The following is a 20,554-nucleotide window of genomic DNA, read 5'->3' on the forward strand; positions in this document are numbered from 1 at the left end:
AATCACCAGCACCCACCCCACCCCAAGCTTACACAGCCCCAACCCCGGCCGGCCTTGCCTCATGCGATGATTGCTCAGATGGGTCATCAGAACGTTCTAGAATTTTCTCCTAGTGTCCTCTTCTTCCTGCCCAGGACGTGCTCCCCGCTGTAGCCCTGAGGGCGGATCTTCAGCTCCACATAAGGAATGGAGAATTCGTGTCCTTTCCACGGCTCCCAGTTCACCCCCTACATCAAGAAGCCAACATCAAGAAGGGGAATGTGGCGGGGCGGGGCGGGGGGGGGGGGGGGCGTGTCCGGGTCCTTGCCTGGGAAACCACACCCTCACTGCTCAGGGGTCAGAGAGCCCAGTGGTGATGGGAAGTTACCCTCAGGGAAGTGAGGGTTGATCTAGGAACATGCGCCCTCTGCTGGGCAGCTGGGGTTACACAGGCTGGGAGCCCCCTTGTGGTGGAGGTGTGTGGGGGTGGGGTGAGCCCAGGAGGCGCAGGGGCTCTGATAACAGGGTCAGCCTGGCCAGCAATGATCACATTGTCTTTGCCTCACTCTTTTCCTTTCCAAAAAATTAAAGGCAAAAATAAACATATTAATTGGCCAATTGTGTGGAATCATTTTCAATTTAGGCTGTTTAGATATTAGCTCTGGGGTAACAAACAGCCTGCTGAAAACTAAATTTCATTTTATGTCTTCTGACTGGAGAGCACAATATTTAATTCACTTAATAACCTCGCAACCTGGCCAATAAAGAGCCCAAGTGACCAATTCTGTGTATTTTAATTTGTGAGGTAAATAATAAACAGGAAATAAACGCCCTGCCGACTGTGAGCAGCACATTAACCAGATGAATGTCCTTTATTAGCAGACACGGGCCTGGTTGGGGCCCGCTGGCTGCTCGTTACAAACAGCTGGTTTCTGATCACAGGCGTCCCTGGGTCGGGCCACTGCCTGCCACCTTGGTGCTGGGCCCACCCGCCTTGGCTTCCAGGGGCACCTTTCTTCTTCCCTGTGAAAAATCCCCCGGACCAGCCCGCTGCTGCTGGACCAGGGCCAAAGCAATCATGTCCCCAGGCTTCAGGTGTGCTAGTCTTCACAGCGCCATTGGCGAGGGGCGTGTAGGGGCGGGGCTTCCTGGAGGCCAGGATGGGACTGGTATGGAGGTAGAAAGCCAGGATGGGCACTCTGAGAGTGCACCGAGGGCACGGATTAATGCTGAGAAGGAACAAAGGTGCAAGGATCAAGAAGCTGTGAGGAAGCAGGCAGGAGGCGGTGGGTGAGGAGTCAAGGCGATGTTCACCGGTCACGGAAGCTCGAGACACTGCTGACGGGAAAGTTTCAGAGCCAGGCGGGGACAGTGGCCGCGAGGATGCGCCTCTGCGCACTGAAATGGAGAGGCGCTCAGCACAGAGCTCTGGGCAGACTGGCTGGTTCTGGATGAAATGGGCCCAGGGATGGGTCTGAGCTCGGGCAGAAAGGACTTTGTTTCCCTGGTGACCAAAGGACTTGAGAAAAATAGCTCTGGTTTACCTGGGAGAACAACTAGCTGAAGCCCTACCTCCCAATGTGATGGTGTTGGGGGTAGGTAGGGTTAGATGAGGCCATGAGGGTGGGTTCCCCCAGGGGGGACTCGTGCCCTTGTAGGAAGAGGAAGAGAAGCAGAGCGCTTTGCACCGTGACAACAAGGACAGGGGGCTCTCACCAGGACCGGAGCCTGCCCGCACCTTGATCTTGGACTCCCAGGCTCCAGAAGAGTGAGGAATACATGTCTGTTCAAGCCCCACAGTCTGTAGTGTTTGGTGATAGCAGACCAAGCTGGGTAAGACCATGTCCACGTGTGAACTGGTCGACTGAGATGGAGTGGGACCCACATCATGTGTGAATATTCTGAGTGGGCAGCCTGGGCTCTCACCCACCTGCAGGAAGTGTGGGACACTGGGGAGGGGTGAGCAGGTGGGCAGGAGGGCCCTGACCCCAAGGCCATAGGGAGGGGTGAGCAGGTGGGCAGGAGGGCCCTGACCCCAAGGCCATAGGGAGGGGTGAGCAGGTGGGCAGGAGGGCCCCGACCCCAAGGCCATAGGGAGGGGTGAGCAGGTGGGCAGGAGGGCCCCGACCCCAAGGTCATAGGGAGGGGTGAGCAGGTGGGCAGGAGGGCCCCGACCCCAAGGTCATAGGGAGGGGTGAGCAGGTGGGCAGGAGGGCCCTGACCCAAGGCCATAGGGAGAGGTGAGCAGGTGGGCAGGAGGGCCCTGACCCAAGGCCATGGAGCCTGCAAACCAACTGCTGCCCTGCCTGGGAGCCTCAGAAGGAGAAGGCAGACAAGCCTGCCTGAGGGTGTCATTGGGGAACTGAATGTGGGCAGAGCCAGTCCCCTACCTCACTGTGCTTGGTCTCCCCGTATCGGCCATTGGGGTTGGCCAGGTGGCAGTTCTTGTACCACCAGCCGCCATGGTGCGTCAGGGCACAGTTGCTGAGGGCGATGTCGTTGTCTCTGTCAAAAGTTGTAAACTTCCACCCATTGTGGTAAGTAAGAGCATCCCCTGCAGGAGAGAAGACGTGAGAGGTGAGAGGCCACGTTTCACCACGGAGGGGTTGAGGGCTTAGCAGGAACAAATCCAGCATGAAAACGCCAAGGACCCGGTCCATTATGTCACAGGTTCTCTTTCCGGGTCTGCCACCCAAACTCCAGGCCTCGTCCGCCAACAGCCTTCACAGCACGCTCTTTAGAGGCGTCACAGTCCCGTGAATAGCCAAATCCCCAAACTCATGACTCTCCCATAGCACCTGACCACCCCTCCCGTCCTCCTGGTCTCTGCTCGGCCATCCGCCCAGCCGCCCAGCCTGGAAGCCCCTGAGCCACGTCTGACAATGCCCTGTACCCTCATCGCGCCCTTCCTCCTGCAGGTCACTCAGGCGCCCTCCCCACCAGGGCCACCTCTCTCCCCTCCGGGCCTGGTCCACACCGCAGCCTTCCTAGCCCTCCTGAGGCTTAAGCGCCCGTCCTCTCAGGCCTCAGGACCTACTTCCTGCCACACAGACGTGAACTTCTCCCCTGGCTTTGCAGACCTGTGACTGGGCTGTTCCCGATGCACAGCCTCAGCCCACTGTCCCCACAGGCAGCTTCCACCTGTGGCGTGCACAGGTCCAGCCTCGTGCCTCTCTCACCGCTTTCTCCTGGCTCTCCGTTGGTCAATCCTAACTGATCCTGAAGCCCAGCTCAGCGGTCCTGAGGAAGTCTCCTCCCGCACCTGCCCTCACACCTCCTACCACACACCTGAACTTCCGGAGCTCTCTGCACAGCACATAGGTTTGTGCCCCATGTCATCGTGTCTGGAAATCTGTCATTACTTCACTCGCCTTTCTCCTATTTCCCATCACATGTGTGGTCCTTTTATGAGTTTACTTTTTAATTCAGCTCACAAAAGGCAGTAAGGGCCCATATCGATCCCAAGCTTAATTAAGTGCTATTTTCATGATAATAAACATATTTATATCTGGTCTCTGAGTTTACCAATCACCTTCACAAACAAGCCTTTGGGGTGGGCTGGGCACCTCCTGGTCCCACGAGGAAGCAAACTCACAGATGTTAGAGTCCACGGCTTATCCAGGGCCCACCCCTCCAGCTTGTCTCCTCCATGTCACCGTGTCACCAGACTCCTGCCTCCACCCACCCGAATGGAAGCTATCTGGGTCCCAGGAACTGTTCTTTACAACATAAAACATCCTTAGGGTTATACAGAAAGGCCCTGCTGGCAATATCTCCATTGAAGCTCACCTACCACGATCCATGCTAAGCACTGGGAAATAAGAGCAAAGCCAAAACTCATGTGACTTTTTAAGCACTGAGTCCTAAAACCTGAAAGAAATTTTGCACCAGCGGTTGGCCACTTCAGATCACAGTGTTCCGTCTTCTGCCATTAGGGGTCGCTGAGCAGACCATGTTGAGAAGGCCTGCGGTTTTAAGAGTACACCCCAATTTCCTTGCCTCGGCTCAGTCCTTTCTCAGACCCGGGCCTGGGGAACCCCTTCCTCCCTCCCAGCTAAGTTCTTCCCTTTCAGACCCGACTCCAGCCCACCAGCCTACAGAAGCCCCTGCCTTGCCTTAGCCCCCACGTACCACCTTCTCCACGCTCCTGGAGCTCTCTCATCTCCTGACCACTTATTAGACTCTTTGCCAAAGTTACCTTCTGTTCTCACTGATCTATTTCCATGTGAGTCTCAGGGGAGAAACCATGTCTTATGCAGTCAGTCGATCTGGCTGGTCACACATTCCTACCTAGTTACCCCCAAGTCAAAACATGCAGAAGCAAACAGCAGACCTACTTGTTAGGATTTTAAAAACTAGAAATATAGGCTTAACTGTAACATGAAAACAATAACCACGCCTCCCTCTTAAATAAAATAGTCCAATGGCACCATCCCAGGATTAATTTTGCTATTTTCCTTCACAAATAAACACCAGAGCGCAACCCAAGGAGGGTGAGCCCCATCTCCCTGTGTTGACACAGCTGCATGACGTCACTGCGACCTACATGCCTAGCGCTGGCTCCGCACTTTGACCTTTCTGCCTTTAAGTAATAACACACCCAGGCTGTGCACGGAGGCAGCCCCGCTGAAGCCGAGTGGGAGGTGGGCAGCACCAGGGGGTGGCGGCTCAGAGTGTGATTCCTCAGCGAGGGGGCAGCATCCTGAACTGGGGGTACAAGAGGAGGGTTTTTACTGGCTGGGGGTGCACTGGGGGGATCCACGTATAATGTTCTGATCTTACAATGGCCAAGGATTGCTTTAAGAACCTTGTGTACCCCGACCCCCTGCTGGGAGCAGGCCTCATGTGTCCATGAGAACCGTGCACCTTCTCAGGACAGTCTTCCATCCCCTGATCCATGGCACACGGCAGCCCGAGGCTTGGACCAGCGCAAGCGGCCTCGCGGTCGGTCGGGAACACTGCGCGCACCTGCCGTGCCTCTGTACTTCCCGACCGTGAGCCTGTACCGCTCCTTGCTGGAGGCCACCTGGAAGAAGTCGTACACGGCGTAGGCCGACTCGTTGGCGGTCTGCAAGTCCACTCGCACCTCGTACCGGGTGGGGGTGCCAGTGGTGAGGTTGTGCAGCTTGTCGAGTCCTAGAAACAAGGAATTCCAATCACCGAACGTCACCTTAGCCTTCACCTCCTCTGTTAATGGGGGCCTCCCCCCGCTTTCTCTTTAGGGGGCGCATTTTCTCCTGCTATTATTTCTTTGGTGCAGTCATGCTATTGAGTGTGGAGGCTGTGTCCTCCAGGAGAGAAGAGTGCAGGTGCCATGGGCTTCATCCCTGAGGCTCCAATGGTTTCTATTTATTGTCCTCTTATCTCACAGCTGGCGGAGACCAACCACTCACTGGGCGGTCTCCTACCCTCCCAGGCACCGAGCATCCAGACTGTGACTTTTTAATTCTTCGTCTCCCTCGCTCTCCATGAACATCTGCTCGAGCACAGAGCAGGAGGAAGAGAAAAAGAGCAGGGCCCCTAGTAGCTGGCAGAACGTGCAGCATTTCTGGGGCCAGGGTGGCCTCCTAACAGAATCCTCACCGATGGGTATTTTCTACTCCTTTGGTTCTCAAGAGGAATATCCCCGGCACCACCCAGCCTTCCTGATTCTCAGAGCCCGTACCGAACCAGAACTCCTTGTTGGGGTCCCCGAAGCCCTCCACATAGGTCCGCCAGCGCTTGAAGAAGTCCAGCTGCCCAGTGTTCCGCCGCTGGAAGACCTGGAAAGAGAGATGGCGTTCCCTCTGACGCACTCAGCAGCCGTGACTGAGAGAGAGGGACAGGAGCTGGGGTCGGGGGCTGCCCTGAGGACAGACAGAAGGCAAAGTGGGCAGATGTGGTGCTAGAGAGAGAGGAAGTCGGAGCGGTTCTTGTGGTTCTGGGGAGGCTACATGGAGAGAAGACGGGCTTTGTGCAGGTACCCCGGGCCCATGGGGACACGGTAAGTGTGAGCCACTTCTGAGGTCTCCTGCTGGATGAAGAGGCCATAGGCTCAGCTGGGTGTGAGCGCAGAGTCCTACAGAGAGACCTAAGTTAGATGGGAAGGTGAGCGTGTCTGAGATGGTGCGGGCCCACCACACCCACCACACTTCCTCTCCCCAGGCACACAGAGACTTCCTGTCGGCCTCTCCTGCACTCCCTCACACATAGCTGGAGCCAAAGGACCTTCAGTGGGAGCACAGGAGGGGGTAGGGTTCTCCATGCTCGCCCTTCCATTGCCACAGGCCCTCTGCCTCAGGGTAGGCCACATGGGACAGGGCAGAGCCACAAGTTGGAATCGGCCTGAATCCCTAATCCCTGCGTGGGCAGGACGGGCAAACAATAACACCAGTTAGCTCTGCTGTTCTCTTGCCCCTTCTTCAGAGATGCCCCATCCCCTCATTCCCTCATTGCTCCCTTCATTGATTCACTGATATAGCAATCATTTACTGAGCATGTGCTAAGCGCTGGCTCCTGGGCAAGTATATAAGATGCCACGTTACCGATGTGAAAGTTCACACAGCTAAGTGTCTGGGGGCTGATGCCAGGATAAAACACTGATCCCCTCACCCTTCCATTGGAAAGTTTGAGGATACCTGCTCTACTGAGTCTATTCTCCAAAAAGCATTCCTTAACATTCAGAGGCTCATTGTCAGTTTCCTAGCACAAAGTCTGTTCCAGACCCTTTCCCGGGACTATCCCTGTGTCACAGACAGTGGAACCCTAAGGTGATGTGGCACCGATGTTAGTTCCACAAACATCACATCAAAATACACGCCAGGTAACAAGGTCAGGCTCAAATCCGATCCCGCCCCCAGGACAGATGCATTACAAAGGTATTTGGTTCCTCCGACAATCAATGAACACGGTGCCCAAGTGTGATGGGAGCTTTCCTGCTAATTTCTTTTCCTTGTTAGAAAATTCTCCAGCTTGGCCAGGGAGACTCCGGGCAGTGGTTCCAATGCTCTCGCATCACTATTTAGACGAGACCCAGTGCTCTGCTTGCCAGCTGTGTCCTTGAGCAAGTTAGTTAACCTTGACAAGCCTCACTCTCTAAGCATGGCCCATTTGTCATGCTCTTAAACGAGGCTTCAGCAAAGTCATGAATCATAATAAATTATACAATATTGTCTGGCTGGCATGGGTCAGTTGTTGAGCATCGATCTATGAACCAGAAGGTCACAGTTTGATTCTGGTCAGGGTAACATGCCCAGGTTGCGGGTTTGATCCCCAGTGTAGGGTGATGAATGATTCTCTCTCATCATTGACGTTTCTATCTCTCTCTCCCATCCTCTCTGAAATCAATAAAAATATATTTAAAAAATAAATCATAAAGTATTGAGGCCGGAGCCTGGCATATAAGGATATAAGTTACTATATCTCAGTAAGTGTTGGTTTGCATTTTATTACATCTGATTCCCAATGAACTAACCCACGGGGATCATGTGGACGTCTTGATCAGGATGCCTTAACTGACTCACTGAGAATCACGTCTATTCCCATTCTAGGAAGTAAACTAGTTTAATGAACTATTCTGGCAAAACAAGGGCCCCTTAGCAAAAATGTCTCAGAGGGGGCGGGGGGAATCTTTTCTGTCTGGTTGTATGCTCCAGCTGTCCAAGTACACTAGGACTTACTTGATGTCCTGAACGACTAAACTGGAGAAAAAGAAATAAAATTTCACTAAAATGCCTGTGGAAAATGTGGCCCTTAAAACTTGCAAGATGAGCCCTAACTTTTGGCTCAGTGGATAGAGCGTCGGCCTGTGGACACAAGGGTCCCAGGTTCGATTCCGGTCAAAGGCATGTACCTTGGTTGCAGGCACGTCCCCAGCGGGGGTGGGGGGGGGGCGCATGTGCAGGAGGCAGCTGATCGATGTTTCTCTCTCATCAATGTTTCTAACTCTCTTCCTCTCCCTTCCTCTCTGTGAAAAATCAATAAAATATATATTTTTTAAAAAACTTGCAAGATGGAAATATCAGAGACATGTAATTGTTCCCTGGGGTCTTTACCACAGGCTCCCGCACTCGGCCTCCGTTCCCCGGGGGCAAGTCCCTCTGCCCATGCATCAGATTGGGCTCAGCTGCCGGGGCCGGTGAAGAACCTCACTAGAAGGGCTTGAGAGCTCAACTTAAAAGAGCTATGTGTTGAGGTCATCTTTCCATGACAAACAGACTCTTGAACCCAAAACTATGGAAACCACCAGTGAGAGGTTTGATGGAGAAGTTTCCAGGTCTCTACGTGTCATCCAGGTGTGCTGGCTTTGAGGAGGACTCTATAGACTCTCAGGCCACGTGTCACCTTAGGAGTCAGCCAGAACACACAACCTGGGCAGGGTGGGCCTGGGGTTAGTGAGACTGCAGAGCCATTTTCTCTGGGTCCTCTGCCTGAGCAGGATGTAGGAGGCAAGCTCCTGCATCTGTTTGGTTCTCTTGTGGTTCTTGAGTCCGTACAATAGTGCCTGACACATAGTAGGCACTCAAATATTTGTGGAAAATTCATGGGTATTCCCAGGCAGACACACTGGCAGGTCTCTCTCTGAAGGCTGCCTGAGACAAACGTCTCCTTCCCTGGCTTTCAAAAAAGGCCTCCTAGGCAGTACAAACATCCTGCCAAGGTCAATTATGGGCTCCAGGGCAGGGAACTGGCCTCCAGCTTCCAGGGCAGGATGCTCAGAGCTCAGTGGTGCTGATGAAAAGCAGCAGTGCAGCCTGTGGGTCTGGTCAGGTGGAAGACCTCCTATGATACCTTCTGTTCCCATATTTGTAAAGATCAACCGGGAATTTGCCCTTCCAATCCAATTACTGCCTTTCAGCCATCGGAGGCAGCTGTGCGGATAATAAGTTTTCTCCGTTGCTGCTTATCAGATGGTATTATTTTATTCATGGCTGCTCAAGTGTCTTTGGTTTCCCGGGCCCCTGAGCGGGCGCATGAATGAATGCGTTTGAGTGGGATGGGCTCAGCTTTCTGCTTCCCTGAGTGGCGGGTACACAGTGGGCAAGCGCGTGCTGGTCTGGGGCAGTGAGAGCCTCTCTCTGCTCAGGGGCAGGGAGCAGGGGCTGGGGAGATGAGAGGATCAGACCACAACCCTCCAAGGCAGCACCTCAGATCCCTGGATCAGGCTGCCGCCATCAGAGATGGGGCCATGTTTCAGCAGACAATGGCCCAAGAGAATAAAGCCTCACTCAGGGCGGGATCAGAACCTTGCCACGTGTCCTTCTCTCAGGCCTTATCCTCTCAAATCAAAGTCCAACGGCCTTGCTTCTGTACTGAGGAGCCAGGATGAGGAACCCGGACAACGGGCTCCAGTTCAGAGGGCAGAGCCCCAAAGAGGTCATGTGTTTCAGGTGACCTGACATGACCCCCAGGAAGACCAAAGATCGAGGAGGAGGCTGGAGTCCTGAAATCTGGTTCCCACTTTGTCACTAACTTGTGTGACTTAGCCAAGGCACATCCCCTTGTGGGCCTCACTTTACTTACCTGTAAAATCAGAATAATAATCTCAGTTACTCTAAAGATTTTGTGTAAGGGTCATACTTGTGTGAGGGTCATGTTTTTTGTTTTTTATAAATATATTTTTATTGATTTCAGAGAGGAAGGGAGAGGGATAGGGAGATAGAAACATTAATGATGAGAGAATCATTGATCGGCTGCCTCTTGCACGCCCCCTACTGGGGATCGAGCCCGCAACCTGGGCAGGTGCCCTTGACCGGAATCAAACCTGGGACCCTTCAGTCCACAGGCTGACACTCTAACCCAGGGGTGGGCAAACTTTTTGACTCGAGGGCCACAATGGGTTCTTAAACTGGACCGGAGGGCCAGAACAAAAGCATGGATGGAGTGTTTGTGTGAACTAACATAAATTCAAAGTAAAGGAGTGGAGGGGAGAGCAAGAGAACCGGATAGAACAGCCGGATCCGGCCCGCGGGCCGTAGTTTGCCCACAGCTGCTCTAACCACTTAGCAAACCAGCTAGGGCATGGGCCACGTTTTGCATGAGGGTCATACGTATGTGAGACTCATAGTTGTGTGAAGGTCATACTTTGTGAGGGTCATGTTTTGCGTGACTCACGATCCAGCCGCCGCCGTCCGTGTCCATGTCGCAGTACACCTGCAGGGGCTGGCTGGCGTCCCCGTGCAGATAGATGGTGTACAGGCCGCTGGCGACGTTGCTGTTCTGCTGGACTTGACTGCAGTCCGAAGGGTGTGGGAAACGGGCACCAACTAGGAGCCGAGCAGAGGGCAGCAGCATTAGAAGGGCAGCGGGCCAGTCCCTATTTAAGTTGATTCATTTTGCTTGGGAATGATTCATAACCTCCTACTACTTTGCTCCTTCCAACTCTTCACTCACATTTCACTTTTCACTCACTCTGCTCTCATCCAACCCTCCAGATGTACTAGAAACAAGGTCAAGTTCACATCTCTTCCTCCCCAACCCAACTGCACCCAAAGTAACACTCCATTTCGCTCCTCTCTTTCATCTCTCCGCCAGGGTAGGGGCTTCTCCTGAACCTGTACCCTGCCCATTCCCATCCTAGAGAACCCACAACTCTGTGGCCACCGCTGCTGTGGACCTCCCTCCCGCGGATACCCCTCCCGTGGACACCCCTCCCGCGGACACCTCTCCTGGGACACTCTCCTGGCCTCTCCCAGGCTCGGCCTCTCCGACGGTCTTGTTCAGAGTGCAGGAGGCCACGTACCTGTGGAAAGGGCGGTGGACACACTCCTGCTCCAGCGATCACCCTTGAATGCCACCAAGGAGACAGGGTAGGTGACGCCCTGCTCAAGGCCTTGCAACTCAAACCTCTGGTCCCCGCGTCCCAGCTGCACCTCCTACCACACAAAGGAGACAGGAAGCGACATTCAGTGTATCGCCCCCAGCAGCCTGGGCGCCATCACATTCCCCGGGGCCGATGCCAGCAGCTCTCGGGCAGCAGTGCTTGTCTCTGAGGGCTCAGTGGCAGCCCAGGACCCCAGTGCCTCCCTGCCGCTTCTCCTGAATGGCCTCCTGCTGGTGCTGGAGCTGGGAGCCAGCATGAGGCAGCAGCAATGGGGGGAGAAGGAGACCCGCCAGTCTCCCGAGACCTCTGCCCTCTGATCCACACTGGGGCACTCAACGCCAGGCTGAGAAGTGAGGAGGAGAGGTGAAACCATCCCCATATCTGCGAGGCAGGGAGGTGGTTGGTTTCTCAATAGGCCTCCTTTAGAACCTGTATTTCTGCCTCTAGCAGGGCTGTCCTAAGGAGTCATTGAAGCAATGATTAAATCAATGTGTCTTTCCTTTTTCCCTCCTCCCTCTTTCTTCCTCATCAAGGAGAGAGGACAACAATTTTCCACATTTACTGGACTTCAGATTCCGTGTGGGAAGTATCATCTTTGAAATAAGGGTTAATAATTCATTCAATAAATCTTTATTGAGCAGCTACATATGTGGTAGGCGCTCAACAAAACAGACAAAAAGTCCGTCCTCATGGAGCTAACACATATTGGGGAAGATAAACAAATAACATGGGCCCCTTGTGTGGTCAGCAAACATGCAATGGTCAGCTGGGAGCAGGCACAGGTTAATCCTACAAAATGAGACCCAATGTTCACAGGGACTGTGTCTCGCACTGTCGCTTGCACACAGCAGGTGGTCAATAAGGACCACCTCGTTTATCAGCAGGTTGTCGTGGGACCAGCAATCAAGCTGACCCCAGTTAGTTGCTTCTTATGGGGCTGGGCATGGGCACCATGAGAAGAGGCAGGAGTATGCAGTACCTTAGTGGTGCCATCTGGGAACTGGTAGGTCAGAACGTAGCCATCGATCTGAGCCGAGGGGCGTGCCCAGGTCAGTACCCCCCGAGACTGGGTCACAGCAGACGGACGAAGGTTTCTGGGAGGGTCGATGTCTGTGTATCAAAAGTCAGGCAATTATTATCACTAACGGAACGGAAGTAATTTTTGAAGTATCCCATTTTCTGCCCACATACCCTGCCATGTCTTTTCCTGCCTTCACGCAGGCTGTTCTTCCTTACCACCGGCCCTCACGACCTTTGTTCCCAAAGGCACAGGAAGGACAAGGATTAAGGAACTGGTGCTGGGTGAGTTCCTCCCCCATGGAGTGACCCAGGGGCCCACTTCCCAGCAGAGCCACAGAGGGTGGTGGGTGGGAGCAATCTAGACCAGCGGCTAGATTCAGAGCTGGCAGGCCCCACGGTGGCGTGGAAACGATGGGCGAGTGCAGATCCGAAAGGGCCCTGCACATGGAAACCAGGGCGTCTCGGCAAACAGCTGCCGGGAAGGATGACGGGAGTTCAGGGTGCCCCCCAGCGTGGGCTCCCCAGCTGGATATCTGGAAACCACACAAGGCTTTACATCAGCCCTGGGGAAGGAGCGTGACCCTAAATTCACTGAGATCCGTGTCCAACAAGCAGCATAGGGCTTATGATGGACATCAAGTTGACAGAGAAATATAAAGCTCCTTTTCTTACACACCTAAGTGTGCGGCCTAAGATGCCTGCTCTGCACAAAAAGAAGCAGGGATGGAAGGGGTGTTTGTGCAAAGGAGAGAGAGAGAGAGAGAGAGAGAGAGAGAGAGAGAGAGAGAGAGAGGAGGGAAGGAAGAAAAGGAGGAAACAAGAGAAAAGAGAAAAAGCAGAGCTCTCCCTCTAGTCCCCACGCCCTCTCTCACACACACGCCAGTGGGAACACGGGATGTGTGCATGGTGGACCAGAAAAACAAAAGCGCAGTAATTGGTCAGAAGACTATTTTTTTCCAACCAAATGAGATATGAATGGAAATTTCCGTTTTGAAAAGTCATTAAAGAAGGTGATTTTAATTTTGAAGTTCCCAAAAAAGATGTCCCAGACTATTTTATACCCAGTAGCATTTTGGCTAAGAATGGAATTGCAGTATTTTCATAGAAATCAGGCAGCTGCTGTTTTAGGATGTTTTGACAAATGTAGAATTTCTGCAATGTCAGCTTGGTTTGACTTTCTAAAGCGTAACATCTGGTATGGATTTTAGTGTCCTCATCCCACGGAAAAACTGAATTTCCCGCTTTGAAGTCAAAGCAAAACCTGAGCGATTTATTTATTTATTTTAAATATGTATATATATATAATTATTTCAGAGAGGAAGGGAGAAGGAAAGATAGAAACACCAATGATGACAGACAGTCATTGATTGGCGGCCTCCTGCAAGCCCCACACTGGGGATTGAGCCCACAGCTGAGCCACACTGGCCAGGAAAAACCTAGCGATTTAAATATCTTAGACTGGCTCTGCCACCTCTGTGACTGCCCACCATCCAGGTTATGGACTTGAGGTGTCTATCCTAGTCATATGTCCATGAAGCAGAAACATGGTAATATTGCTGCCTTTAAAAATGGACAAAGAGGGAAGCAAAGAGAAGGTAAAGGAAGAGAGGAAGGAAGGAACAAGGGAGTGAGGGAGACAGAGAGGGAGGGAGGGGAGAAGGAAACGGGGGAGGGAGGAAGGAAGGAGGGAGGAAAGAGGAAGGTACTGGTTGCCTCTAGGAGCACTTTTTATTTTTATTTTTAATCCTCACCTGAGGATATGTTTTTATTTATTTTAGAGAGGGAGAGAGAGAAACATGGATGTGAGAGATAAACATCGATTGGTTGTCTCCTATATGTGTCCTGACTCAGGATCGAACTGGGGATCAAACCTGCAACCTGGGTATGTGCTCTAGCCAGGAATCGAACCCATGACCTTTTGGTGTACTAGTGTACAGGACAACGCTCCAAGCAGCTGAGCCACACCAGCCAGGGCTAGAGAGCAGCACTCTTCTTTTTTAAATCCATTTGTGTTTTGTTTTGTTTTTAAATATATTTTTATTGATTTCAGAGAGGAAGGAAGAGGGAGAGAGAGAGAGATAGAAACATCAATGATGAGAGAGAATCATTGATCAGCTGCCTCCTACAAGCCCCCAACTGGGGGTCAAGCCCACAACCCGGACATGTGCCCTTGACCGGAAATGAACCTGGGACCTTTCAGTCCGCAGGCCGACGCTCTATCCACTGTGCCAAACCAGCTAGGGCGAGAGTTGCACTCTTATTAGGGAGCTTGGGATGTGGACAATAGTTTTTCTACAGAAATTCAGTTAGTTTTATATAAGCATGTGTCATTTTTTTGGTTAAAAACTCCTGTTAATTGTAACTACTAATAAAGAAATTCAAGTCCCCTCTAACTCCAGTGGCCACGGGTGTGTATGAGGCCACAGAGGAGACAGCCAGGCCTTGCCCAGACTAAGGAGGCCCGTGGACCTCGGGGTGGGCACAGCGCTCTTCGCGGGGCCCCCAAAGCCTGATCGCCATGAGGCTCAGTGAGACCAGAGGCCCATCGCACATAAAATACAGGCATCAGGCCCCCTGATCACCGACTGGAAGGGACAGTGAGGGAAGACGCTCCACCACGGCCCCATCTGGAAGAGGAAAACAGCAGACGCCTGGCCTCCCCGTGCTCTGAGCTGGAGCTGAGGCCCCGCCAGGGCTGTAAGGGGGCACGTGGGAGCATGGGAGCTGGCGGGGCAGGGCGGTCAGGGAGGCGGCCTTTGCTCAGCCATCTTGGACAGTCACGCAGTCTTATTTTGACACCCCTCCCGCTATACTCTTTCATATTCACCTGAACCATCATGTCAACATATGACCTTAAAAAGGTAAAAAGGGAACCCCTCTGAAGAATGTCCTCAGGTGACACATGGTCTTCCCTGCTCCCCTCCCCACACCTGACACGTGTGAAGGGTTCCCTGCCTGGGTCCCTCGCAGTACCTGTCAGGGCCTTGGTGTCGGCCTTCTGGCTCTCCCGGCGCCCCTTCTCGGCCCACACGTGGACTGTGTACTCCACGCCCGGCCTCAGGCCCGTCAGGACGGTGCTGCTCTGCTCCTTCCCCACCAGGACCTCCCTGGTGTCTCCATCGGCGGAGGTGTAGCGCACCATGTACCTGTCGATGACGGCCTGCACCGGCTCCCAGGAGATGGTGGCCGTGGTCTCTGTCACCCGGTCGGTCACCAGGTTTTGGGGGCTGTCAATTTCTTTTTAAAAAGAAAAGGCTGACTTTTAGAGCCAGGGGAGAACATCCCAGCAGCCCAGCACCCCAGCACCCCAGCACCTCAGCACCAGGAACTCTCCATTCAACTTTCACACAAAACAATTCCATTGACAGAAGTGAGAAGGCTCTGACTTCCATTTTCAGAGAAACAAACCCCTGGATATTAAAACTGGGAGGAACTAGATCTTAATCGAGTTTACCAATATGGAACTTTTCTTCTGGTTCCCACAGGAATAACAATGGAAGTCACCTGAGCAGCAAGAGGCGTCGCCCCAAATTCTATTGAAACAACTTCCTTCACTATCCTCATGGTTTGTAGTTAACTTGTTTCTCAGAATTTGAAAGCTGAGAAGTCATATCTTCCAACTTTCTTGTCTGATAAGAGGGGAGGAGAATGGAGGCCCAGAGAAATGAAAGACTTGTCCAAGGGCCTACTGTTTTCTTGTGTTAAAACCGAGACAACAGTTTCTTTCTTGTGTAAAAGCCCTGTTCGCTCTGAACTGGGAGCCCGCCACCCTTTCAAGGCCTTTGTTCCTATTCATGTACCCTCTCTCCTGCACCTTCAGTCTCTCTGCCATCATCGCTTCCAGACAAGCAAGCTCTAGGACTCCTATCCCTCTGCACCCCTTAACCTACAGACTTCTCAGGAGGACTACATGCCTTCACATCTCACCTCCCATCACTCCTCAATGAAGCCCCGCACTTTTCTACCTCACACCACTAAAACTGTACGTCTAGGTCACCAACAACTTCCATGTGGCCAAGTCCAGTGAACAGCATCCTCACCTGACTACTGAGCAGCATCTGGCAGAGCTGATCCGCACTCCCCTTCTTGAAACACTCTCAGCTCTGGGCTTCCATGACTATACCCTCCCCTGGTTTTCCAACTCCCTGACTCATCCTCGGAGTCTCCTCCATCAGCACCCTGAAACTGTTGGGGCACCAAAGTCTCCTCTACACGCCTCCCTGGTGATCTCACCCATACCCACAACTTTAAATACCAACTGAATGCTTTTGGCTCCCCAATATCAATTCTGAGCCCCCACCTATATCTACAATTGCTTATCTACCACAATGCCTGGCTTGTATTAGACACTCAATGAATATGTGTGGAATCAATAAATAAATCACTCAATTAACAAAAATAGGTCACAATTATCCAAGCTTACATATCTAAACATCTTAATGTTCCTCCTCAAAGCTATTTATCTCTCAGAAAATGATGCTCCAACAGTCCATGTTGCTCAAGTCAGAAACACAGATCATACTTCATCCTTCACTTTCATCCTGCCCCACATTTCACCCATCAACAAACCCTGTCATCACCTCCAAAATATGTGCCCAGAGATCCCCTTTTCTCTACCTTACTGCCATCACCCGTGTGCCAGTCATCACCATCTCTCACCAGACTTTTACCATAGCCTCTTTACTACTCTTCCCACTTCCACCTGTTGTCTCTTCCATTCATTCTCCACACTGTGACCTGAATAACCTTTTTAAAATGAATATCACATCATGTCACTCTTCCAATAAATATAGCCTGTGGCTTGTATGATCTGCTTCCTGCCTCTTCCCACCTCATCTTGGGTCACTTTCTTTCTCGCCTTCCACATTCCAGCAACACCAACAGCCACTCAGTTCTTCAGGGTGCTGTTCCAGCTTAGGGCCATCACACATACTGTTCCCTTGGCCAGAAATGTCTAGTTTTCCCCACTATCCATTCTCCTCTCCTTCTACAAGCACACCATCCAAAGATCTCTCTGCACTGATGGAAATATTCTATTATCTACATTGTCCAGTTCAGTAGCCATTAGTCACATGTGGCTATTGACCATTTGAAATGTGGCTAGTCCAACTGAGGAAATATTTTTTATTTTAGTTTTAATTCATTAAAATGTAATATAACCATATGTAGGTTAGAAAGGACAGTATAAAAGAAGTTTACGCTTGGCATGTGGCCATCCAGTTAAAGGCTTCATTTCCCAGCTTCCCTTGTCATAAGGTCTGGCACCATGTCTGGAGTTTGGATCTGACCAGTGGGATGTGAGAAAAACTAACACCTACTATGCTCCCATCATGTCTTTTCCTTTCTTCATCCCCTTTCCACAAGCTGGAGTGAGGTTAGGTGATGACAATATAGTTGACGGCAACTCCTGAAGGATGACTGAGCAACAATACGGAAGGAGCCTGGGTTCTCTGCCATACCAGCCCTGGCCTACTTGCACTATGACCATTCCACAAGAGAGGGATGAACTTCTTTCTTATTTAAGCAACTGTTATTTGGGTATTTCTGTCAACATGTATCTGACTATTACTCACTTCTTACCACCTAAGAAATATCCCTACCCTGTCATTCTCTATACCTATACCATGTTCATGTCCTTCACAGAACTTATAATTTACAATTAGAAATTTGTTTGTTTGCTGATGGTCCATCTTTCCCACTGGACTTCAAGATAATTAGAATCATATAAAGGAATCATATTTGTTGTGTTCACCACTATATTCCAATCCTGGCACTTAGAAAATTTAGTTCATGTAGAAATGAACATAGAGCCCAGCTGTCAAGGACAACACTTGTTCTTTCAAACTACACACCATCTATTAAGTCAAACCTACATAAAATAGCTTGCCACAGAACACTTCTTTAATCCAGTGGTGCAAGAATTGTATATTCATTTAACTTGTTCTCTATAGTTGCCTATAACTGAGTAGCACAGTGGTTAATAACACAGGCTTTGGGAAAGAGTTTAAAGATATTCATGAGATTGCTCTGCTTTTTCTTTAGGTGAATAAAGTTTTTTACAGTAAACTCTCCTAAAACACACCAGAGTCCCTCATTACAGTAACCTCATTACAGATCCCAACAGATCAACCCATAGTGATGAGCCTGGTTTGCTTTTCTCCTCCCTGCTGTTACCTGTCGAGGCCTTGGTGTCAGCCTTCTTGCTCTCCCGGTCCCCCTTCTGGGCCCACACATGGACCGTGTACTCCACGCCCGGCCTCAGGCCCGTCAGGACGGTGCTACTCTGCTCCTTCCCCACTGGAACCTCCCTGGTGTCTCCATCGGCGGAGGTGTAGCGCACCATGTACCTGTCGATGATGGCCTGCACTGGCTCCCAGGAGATGGTGGCCGTGGTCTCCGTCACCTGGTTAGTCACCAGGTTTTGGGGGCTGTCAATGTCTAGAAATTAAAAAATGCTGATCAATATGCACTATTAATGGATCAAGGAGTACAGAAACTAGTGGCTATTTTGCTTAGGGCAAAACATGTTCGTATTTTGTCATTTTTCCATTTCACATGCTCTAACACTCCTTCCTGGACATATATCTTCTCTCCCCACATAGATTTTGGCTCCTCAAGGAGACAGCACAGTAGACCAAAATCTGAAAATCTATGCTGTTATCTCTACTAAGAGTTTAGCAAAACAAATCTCTTTACTCCTTTAGTAAGCGTATGTCACACTCTGACCCTGTACACGCATGGTGCCAGTTAGAGCATCAGGTCCAATGGAAGACACGGGCTTTGCTCACAAGCAGCTGATAGTATCATTTCTAGCATCCTATCAATGAAGACTTCCCATTTCATACAAGAAGATTCTAATCGCAAGGCACAGACAGAAGCTCCTAGAGCAGTGGTTCTCAACCTTTCTAATGCCGCGACCCTTTAATACAGTTCCTCATGTTGTGGTGACCCCCAACCATAAAATTATTTTCGCTGCTACTTCATAACTGTAATTTTGCTACTGTTAATGAATCGTAATGTAAATATCTGTGTTTTCCGGTGGTCTTAGGCGACCCTGCTAGCGGTTCTCAACCTGTGGGTCCTGACCCACAGGTTGAGAACCGCTGCTCTAGAGCCTAAGACCATCAGAAAACACAGATATTTACATTACGATTCATTAACAGTAGCAAAATTACAGTTATGAAGTAGCAGCGAAAATAATTTTATGGTTGGGGGTCACCACAACATGAGGAACTGTATTAAAGGGTCGCGGCATTAGAAAGGTTGAGAACCACTGTCCTAGAGGAAGAGGGATGCGTCCTAAACCCTCAGGGCTCTCGCTGCCTCGTAGAGGACAGGGCAAATGGAAAGTGCTCAATCTGTATTGCAAAACGAATTGGCAAAAATTAAAACCTAGTTTTAATATTCTTTATAATATCATGGATTCACTCAGAACACTAGTATGCTAGTTAAATCTCCACACAGAAATATGGTCATTCATCTCTTTCACAATAGGATAGGAATAAAACATAGAAGTTATCCTTATTCTCAAAACCAGAATCATCATATTGTTCATTCACTGTAAAGCAAACCACAGACATCAACTTGCGCTAGTAGATATAAAGTCTACTTTTTTAAAGTTAAATTTTCAACATATTAATATAAACAACATTGGGTTTTCCTTTTCTGTTCCCACTCACAAACTCAGTAGGGGACCCTCAACACTGTTCACAACAAAAGATTCATGTGGCTTAATGTGCCCATCACGGCAAATTGTTGCTTGTAGACAGCCACGAGGCCCTGACTTGTAAGGAAAGCAGGTAAAAGGGAGTGGGGCATGATGGGTACAATCCATTATAATGGGACACCATTCTTCTCTCCATAAACCATGGATTCTACCAGTGTCAGGGATGAAAACAAAAATTAACCACCCATACACTTAGCGTGTCAGGTCTTACATTCCCCAAGAACAACTCTCCATTACCTGTCGGGGCCTTGGTGTCGGCCTTCTTGCTCTCCCGGTCCCCCTTCTGGGCCCACACATGGACCATGTACTCCACGCCCGGCCTCAGGCCCGTCAGGATGGTGCTGCTCTGCTCCTTCCCCACTGGGACCTCCCTGGTGTCTCCATCGGCGGAGGTGTAGCGCACCATGTACCTGTCGATGATGGCCTGCACAGGCTCCCAGGAGATGGTGGCCGTGGTCTCTGTCACCTGGTCAGTCACCAGGTTTTGGGGGCTGTCAATGTCTGAAAGGAAAATGCTGATCAATAAACACTATTAGCAGACTGAGATCTCGTGGCCATGTTGCTTGGGGTGAGGCAACTTCCTGTTCTTAAGGTTCCCCATCCCACACGCAGGTTTTCCGTTGTGTCATGGACAGAGACCTCCTGTCCATGGCTGAACTCTTGGATCTTCAAGGAGGAAGCACAGTAGAATGAGGCCCAGACACAGAGTCAGAGGAGCTGGCTTCTAGCTCCAGCCCAGAGACAGAGCAGAAGGGCAGGGAGAGCCCAGCTCTGCTGTCGGCCAGCTTGGCCCCAAACAACTCTGCTGCCTCTGGCTGGGCCTCAGTTTGCTCATTTGTAAAATGTGGGCCTTACTAAACAGAGTTTAAGGTACCATCATATTTCATGAATATCCTACAAATCTGACTCCATGAATCATCAGCTCTCTTTGTGCCTTACAGAAGTCATGTACAGGTATTGAGTTTTCTCATCTGTAAAATGGGGCTATTGATCCCTGCTCTGCCCATCCCAACCAATTCCACTGAGGA

At 50.9% G+C, this 20,554-nt stretch overlaps 1 protein-coding gene across 1 annotated transcript in view; it reads right to left on the reverse strand.

The window, feature by feature from the left end:
* Nucleotides 1–86: 86 nt before the first annotated feature.
* Nucleotides 87–20,554, reverse strand: part of TNN (tenascin N) — a gene marked incomplete at both ends in the record, with an annotated part of 40,744 nt that continues 20,276 nt past the window's right edge. The window contains 10 exons of the mRNA XM_080647396.1: nucleotides 87–227; nucleotides 2,370–2,533; nucleotides 4,948–5,115; nucleotides 5,645–5,741; nucleotides 10,072–10,223; nucleotides 10,700–10,832; nucleotides 11,760–11,890; nucleotides 14,774–15,037; nucleotides 17,975–18,238; nucleotides 19,764–20,027. Coding sequence (XP_080503522.1) covers nucleotides 87–227; nucleotides 2,370–2,533; nucleotides 4,948–5,115; nucleotides 5,645–5,741; nucleotides 10,072–10,223; nucleotides 10,700–10,832; nucleotides 11,760–11,890; nucleotides 14,774–15,037; nucleotides 17,975–18,238; nucleotides 19,764–20,027 — 1,778 coding nt within the window. The remainder of the gene's footprint in view (nucleotides 228–2,369; nucleotides 2,534–4,947; nucleotides 5,116–5,644; nucleotides 5,742–10,071; nucleotides 10,224–10,699; nucleotides 10,833–11,759; nucleotides 11,891–14,773; nucleotides 15,038–17,974; nucleotides 18,239–19,763; nucleotides 20,028–20,554) is intronic.

This window comes from Plecotus auritus (assembly GCF_963455305.1).
Source record: "Plecotus auritus genome assembly, chromosome: 12".
NCBI classification, from domain to species: domain Eukaryota; kingdom Metazoa; phylum Chordata; class Mammalia; order Chiroptera; family Vespertilionidae; genus Plecotus; species Plecotus auritus.